Below are 7,087 nucleotides of genomic sequence, written 5' to 3' on the forward strand. Positions count from 1 at the left end.
ATCTCCATGTAGGAGGGAGAGTATGATGCTGAGGGACCACAGGGAAAGGGACAGATGGATCTCCATGTAGGAGGGAGAGTATGATGCTGAGAGACCACAGGGAAAGGTACAGATAGATCTCTATGCAGGAGGGAGAGTATGATGCTGAGAGACCACAGGGAAAGGGACAGATGGATCTCCATGTAGGAGGGAGAGTATGATGCTGAGAGACCACAGGGAAAGGTACAGATAGATCTCCATGCAGGAGGGAGAGTATGATGCTGAGGGACCACAGGGAAAGGTACAGATAGATCTCTATGCAGGAGGGAGAGTATGATGCTGAGAGACCACAGGGAAAGGTACAGATAGATCTCCATGCAGGAGGGAGAGTATGATGCTGAGGGACCACAGGGAACGGGATAGATAGATCTCCATATAGCAGCTCCATTAGAAAAGGCATCTTATCAGTTTGGAGTTAGATGCTACAAAAGGACCTTCTCCCTGGGGGGTATGAGACTGGGGGGGCTATGGCTGGAGACTGACTTCCTCCTTTACCAGCCGTTCAAAACTAACAATACTATATATTACATCTGGAACATGTCATGAAATAAACTCTAGTATATTTCATGACATTGACATTCTCTCTCCCCTCTTCTTACCTGTTTCTCCCATCACACTCCCTCCACCTCTCTCCTCCCTCTCTCCACCTCTCTCCTCCCTCCCTCCACCGCTCTCCTCCCTCCCTCCACCGCTCTCCTCCCTCCCTCCACCGCTCTCCTCCCTCCCTCCACCGCTCTCCTCCCTCCCTCCACCGCTCTCCTCCCCTCCCTCCCTCCCTCCCTCCACCGCTCTCCTCCCTCCCTCCGTCTACTTCTCTACCTCCCTCCCTCCCTCCTCCAGGCTCCCCCAGTAGAGGCTCGTGCAGCAGCACTCAGGGCAGAGATCACTGATGCAGAGGGCCTGGGAGTCAAACTGGAAGACAGAGACACTGTCATCAAGGAGCTCAAGAAGTCACTTAAGATCAAGGTAGGGACATGTCTATATTTCTCTGTTCTTACACACACATGCACCACACCACTCCAGTCATTATCATCCTTCTTCTTATACACATTCACACATTTTCCTCCACATGCACCCATCTTTCACCTCCCTCTGGTCTCCCTCCCTCTGGTCTCCCTCCCTCTGGTCTCCCTCCCTCTGGTCTCCCTACCCAGGGAGAGGAGTTGAGTGAAGCCCACGTCCGTCTCAGTCTCCTGGAGAAGAAGCTGGACACGTCGACTAAAGACGCAGACGAACGTGTGGAGAAGATCCAGACCAAACTGGATGAGACCCTGGCCCTGCTCAAGAAGAAAGAGAAGTAAGACTGAACTGTTTGGAAGTAGGACGTTATTGTTATAGAATGTGCAGTAAAGAGGTGCATATGTCCAACACTGTCTCCTAGGTATTCACTACAGAGACTATAGCGTTCTGGACTATTGTGAAATGGAAGAGGACTGGACAGGTGTAAGATTTCCTCTAGCCTATCAGAGGGCTAGGTGGCGCGATCACCATATTGTTAAACCTGTCAGATCTCCAGTGAGACTAAGGGTTGTTTTTGTTTAAACCCCCCCCCCCCCCACACACACACACACAGGGAGTTTGAGGAGACCATGGACGCCCTGCAGGCAGACATCGACCAGCTGGAGGCAGAGAAGGCGGAGCTGAAGCAGCGTCTCTCCAGCCAATCGAAGAGCACCATCGAGGGCCTCAGGGCCCCGCCTGCCTCGGGCATCGCCTCCATTGTCACGGGATCCGCCGGAGGTGAGGCTCCTGAGTCGTCTGATCCCTCACCTCACACACCTTAGTACACGCCACCTCTCATACCTCGCACGTCATTCATACTATACATATTCCTAATGTTTTTACTGTTTTGTTGTTCTTTTACCTTTTTTATCTCACAAGGTTTCGTTTTATTTCTCAATTCTTTCTCCCCCCCCACCCCTTTCTCCAGCCGCTCTTGCCCCGGGAGCAGGGGGTCTGTCTGGGCCCATGCAGGTGGTGGACTCCCCTCTCCTCCGCCAGCAGGTGGAGGCTCAGAGACTGGGTATCAAACACCTGAAGAACGAGAACAACAGACTCAAGGTCAGAACACTGCAGGGAACTGACTCCTCTCTTTGTGTGTGTGTCACTAAGTCTCATCGTCTCTCTATTCAGTCCTAATCCAAATATGGATCAACGCTTTCTTTCTTGTTTCCAGATCACGTCTGTGTTGGATGTGGTTCATTGAATAGTGTAGTCATGGATACATTGTCAGAAGTTGTTGATATTTGTATGTTTCGGGCTCATAGTTAACCGACTGTGTACCTGTCTCTATTGATAACGCTCTGTGTGTCTTGTCTCTCCTCCAGGCAGAGAAGATGAGAGCCCAGTTAGCCTCTCTCCCTCCCCTCCACGTCCCCAAGTTACACCTGAGAGAGGCCACCTCTTCTTCCTCTCCCCCTGCTGAGGGGACTCTCCACGGGATTCTCTACAGGAAGACGGAGCAGCTCCTAGGGACCCTGCTCAAGATGACCGCCACAGTTAAAGTGGTCGACATCACCGGGAAGACACCAGGTGACTGCGAGGGATGTGTGTTTGTGTGACAGGAAGACACCAGGTGACTGGGAGGGATGTGTGTTTATGTATAACAGGAAGACACCAGGTGACTGGGAGGGATGTGTGTTTGTGTAACAGGAAGACACCAGGTGACTGGGAGGGATGTGTGTTTATGTGACAGGAAGACACCAGGTGACTGGGAGGGATGTGTGTTTATGTGTAACAGGAAGACACCAGGTGACTGGGAAGGATGTGTGTTTGTGTGTGACAGGAAGACACCAGGTGACTGGGAAGGATGTGTGTTTGTATAAAGGAAGACACCAGGTGACTGGGAAGGATGTGTGTTTGTGTAAAGGAAGACACCAGGTGACTAGGAGGGATGTGTGTTTGTGTAAAGGAAGACACCAGGTGACTAGGAGGGATGTGTGTTTGTGTAAAGGAAGACACCAGGTGACTGGGAGGGATGTGTGTTTGTGTAAAGGAAGACACCAGGTGACTGGGAGGGATGTGTGTTTGTGTAAAGGAAGACACCAGGTGACTGGGAGGGATGTGTGTTTATGTGTAACAGGAAGACACCAGGTGACTGGGAAGGATGTGTGTTTGTGTGACAGGAAGACACCAGGTGACTGGGCGGGATGTGTGTTTGTGTAAAGGAAGACACCAGGTGACTGGGAGGGATGTGTGTTTGTGTAAAGGAAGACACCAGGTGACTAGGAGGGATGTGTGTTTGTGTGACAGGAAGACACCAGGTGACTGGGAGGGATGTGTGTTTGTGTAAAGGAAGACACCAGGTGACTGGGAGGGATGTGTGTTTGTGTAAAGGAAGACACCAGGTGACTGGGAGGGATGTGTGTTTGTGTGACAGGAAGACACCAGGTGACTAGGAGGGATGTGTGTTTGTGTGACAGGAAGACACCAGGTGACTGGGAGGGATGTGTGTTTGTTTATGTTCATGGTTAGAACCTCCGTAGGAGCATCGTTAAATCTCAGAGTTGTTTCTGAAAACCATTGCTACTAAAGTTCCACTAGAAAGCTTGTTATGTAACGACTGCCTCAGGTCACTCCAGAACAGCTCAGTACGTCGTCAGATGCTTCTTTTTTGCCCTTCTGAGGCAGAAGATCTCCGCTGACCACAGAATCATGAGGATTATCCATCTCTCTGCGACCGCCGATAACTTCAGAACCGAGTTGACTACAAGTACAACGTTGACAATGTCTTTGCAATTGTTACAAACAAGTGAAATAAAAAATATGCTTCAAATGAAAATCAAAATGAACGCATTAAAATATCAATGTAATATAGACTACACAGGCCTATATATTTCAATCCTATTCAAATCTATTTCACGCCCATTCAATTGAGTTCTATTTTGCTAATTGCAGGTTGTCTGTCATTTTTACCTCAATATATTCCATGATGTGTAACAATGTGCAAATCTTGATTTAGGTCATTATTATGGGGTATGCATTAGAATCAGCTGCCGCAATATTTGCAGCCGTAGTTGATCATTTCTTTCTCGGAGCTGATCCGTCGTCAGTATTGTGACATCATTCTAATGTTAAGGTAAGATTTGAATGGAGATGGCTGATCTGACAGCAGTGCTACATTTCTTTCGATCGTATCAGTATTGACACTCTGCCTCAATGATGCACTTAGCGAACGTTCTCGCCGTCGTGGTGTTCTGGGAAACATGTTACGTCTTCGGTCGTTGTAGGAGAGATGCATCGTTAAAACACTCGTATGCCTACATTCCATCGCTATCGGGAAAACCGTGTGTGTGTGTGGCATAGTTTATATTATTTGTGTTTCAGTATAGGTAAAGTATTCACATCCCTCAACTTTTTCCACATTTGGTTGTTACAAAGCTGGATTAAAAGGCATTTAATTGTCATTTTTTTCTCTCGACGATCTACACAAAATACTTGGTCAAACTGGAAGAAAAATTCTAACATTTGTAAAACATTTATGAAAAATTAAACACTCTCTCTTAATCAGATAAGTTTAACCCTAATTAGGTTAGTATTGTGGAGTAACTACAATGATGTTGATCCATCCTCAGTTTTCTCCTTTTAAAGTCACCATTGGCCTCATGGTGAAATCCCTGAGCTGTTTCCTTCCTCTCTGGCAACTGAGTTAGGAAGGACACCTGTATCTTTGTAGTGACTGTGTGTATTGATACACATTCCAAAGTGTAATTAATAATGAATTAATTCCACTTTGACATGAATTGGGTATTGTGCATAGGCCAGGGACACAACAACTCACATGTTATCCATTTTAAATTCAGGCTGTAAAAGCAAAATGTTGAAGGAGCCGATGGGTATGAATACATTCTTAAAGGCACGGTATGTGTCTATTGGAGTTGGTACATAGATGAAGAACTAATATGTCTTTCTCTTCTACAGTGAGTGCTAGTGCTCAGCTCTTGGACCAGACGGCTCGGCTGCAGAGCCTGAGTGACGCCCTGGACAAGCTGAAGGTGACTTGAATTTATATTATCAACCCCTAGTAATAGTCAATAGTATTTATCTTCACCTTAGATTTTGTCCACTAATCTCTGTTCTTCATGGAAATAGCCATAACATCAAGTCTCTCTCTCAGGGTGAAGTGGCAGAGCACGTGGTTTCTCAGCAGCCTGGGGCAAAGGTCTCCTCTGACTTTGCCACCTTTCCCATTTCCTCTTTCGTCAAGGTAACACGCACATGGACACGGACATCAGACTTTCTTAGTTGGCACTCAAACAAATACAAGGAATACATCTCGATGCAACAGATATCTGGTGGATGCATCAACCTGTATTTGTTGTCCTTTGACATCCTCTTTTCTCATCCTCCTGTCTTCTCAGGCGAAGGAGGAGAAGCAGGGAGGCACGGTGTTTGTAGGCCGCGTGGCCATCCCGTGTGCCAAGGGCCAGGAGCAGGTGCACCGTCTTGTCCTATCACAGCAACACCTGCAGCAAGTGCACCGCCTCCTCATAGCCTAAGACGACACCCCATTGGCCTGCGTCCACAAGTGACAGCAGGCTTCACCAATCGGAGCCCAGCACACACAATAGTTATTTTTTTTCCTTCAGTCTCTCACCTAAAGATCCAGTCCATTTCCTGTTGTTCCACAGAATCTCTCAGGATACGCTTTGTCACACTACACCCCCTAGAAGTAGAATTTTAATTGCCATCAGAGGCTTTATGCCCCTTCTAGGATATCTATTTCTATCATTTTTTTCTATGCCAAAGAGACACACGTGTTCTCATTGAGTACCTAATAATACTGTACAACTTCTTTTCTATTGCACTTCTTCAAGTCCTAAATGATTTTTTTCCCATCTCCTTTTGTTCTGCTGTGGTGATTTATTATTCGCCTACCTGCGTATACCAGCAGCACCTTAATGTGTGGTTACCCTGTTTGGGGATTTTGTTCAATTGACTATTGTTATTCATTCATGACAGGTTATTTCAAACCTAGGGTGTGTCTGAAATTACTCCCTATTCCCTATATCGTCAATAAGAAGAGGGTGGAATGAAGTCCCATAGCCAGTTCACACACTTAACTTTTCTCACTGTTAACTTATGTTCATTTGGAGTTAATATCTATTTGCATGTCATTAAGATAGGAAGCTAATTTAATGTTGTTTTTTAGTGTCAGTCCGCTACTTGGACCTTTATAGATTTAAGAGTGAGAGCAGTAAGTGAACTTGTTACTCAGAGTATTTGAATTGGTTCACTGTGTTGTCTCTCTCATTTTCAGTTAGACATTACACTATGAAGGTCTATCCATCATTATGTACCTCTGTCAATACCTTTCACATTAGTCACTATTCATGGTAACTGATGAAGAATGCATGCAAGTATATCTGGGTGGAAGATCTCATTTAAAGGTTTTTGGCTAGCGGTTAAGGTTCTATGCAGACGGTCTCTAAAGCCGTGATACTTTAACTACAGGTTTCTGTCAGACCGGGTGTTCAGTGCAGATTGCAGAACATTTACCAATGCAAATGTTGACGTAGTTCAGACCGCACAGCGGACAGGAACCTGTCCATGGATGCAAACAACTATACTGTACCTAACGACTAATGTGTCCAAAACAGAACAATTAAAGATCTTTCGAAGTCGTCCATTTTGTCAGATGAAATGATATTCACAATATGGCCCATTCATGTATGAATATTGAAGTTAATGCTTTTAATTTGTACTGTGACCGAATTAAAACGTTAATCATTTTATTTGCATAGTACCACTGATCATACACACAAGGGTCCATTTCCCAGACAGGTTAGGCCTGGTCCTGGACTAAGATGTACTTTCAATACAGACTCTCCACTGAGCAGGCTTTTTAGTCCAGGACTAGGCTTGATGTGTGTCCAGGAAACTGGTCCTTAGAATTGTAAAAAGAATGCATTTGATTTGTATAGCACCACTCATCAGTCTGATCAGGAGAAGGAAATGGATGAGACTTTCAGCAAAGGCAAAACCCCCACTTGACTAGAAAGGAAAGATAAAGCAGGGAAGGCCTAGAACTAACAGGAGACCCTCCACA

At 46.0% G+C, this 7,087-nt stretch overlaps 1 protein-coding gene across 8 annotated transcripts in view; it reads left to right on the forward strand.

The window, feature by feature from the left end:
- Window positions 1–6,663, forward strand: part of LOC110531486 (dynactin subunit 1) — a 37,771-nt gene extending 31,108 nt beyond the window's left edge. For 7 of the 8 annotated variants that reach the window (XM_036987362.1, XM_036987365.1, XM_036987366.1 and 4 more), the window contains 8 exons: window positions 880–1,005; window positions 1,194–1,336; window positions 1,613–1,779; window positions 1,970–2,100; window positions 2,367–2,571; window positions 4,960–5,033; window positions 5,156–5,245; window positions 5,400–6,663. In XM_036987362.1, the coding sequence (XP_036843257.1) occupies window positions 880–1,005; window positions 1,194–1,336; window positions 1,613–1,779; window positions 1,970–2,100; window positions 2,367–2,571; window positions 4,960–5,033; window positions 5,156–5,245; window positions 5,400–5,537 (1,074 nt within the window). In that variant the 3' untranslated portion in view covers window positions 5,538–6,663. The remainder of the gene's footprint in view (window positions 1–879; window positions 1,006–1,193; window positions 1,337–1,612; window positions 1,780–1,969; window positions 2,101–2,366; window positions 2,572–4,959; window positions 5,034–5,155; window positions 5,246–5,399) is intronic. The other variant, XM_036987363.1, reaches the window with a different exon arrangement.
- Window positions 6,664–7,087: the final 424 nt, after the last annotated feature.

This window comes from Oncorhynchus mykiss, chromosome 9 (assembly GCF_013265735.2).
Source record: "Oncorhynchus mykiss isolate Arlee chromosome 9, USDA_OmykA_1.1, whole genome shotgun sequence".
Classification (NCBI taxonomy): Eukaryota; Metazoa; Chordata; class Actinopteri; order Salmoniformes; family Salmonidae; genus Oncorhynchus; species Oncorhynchus mykiss.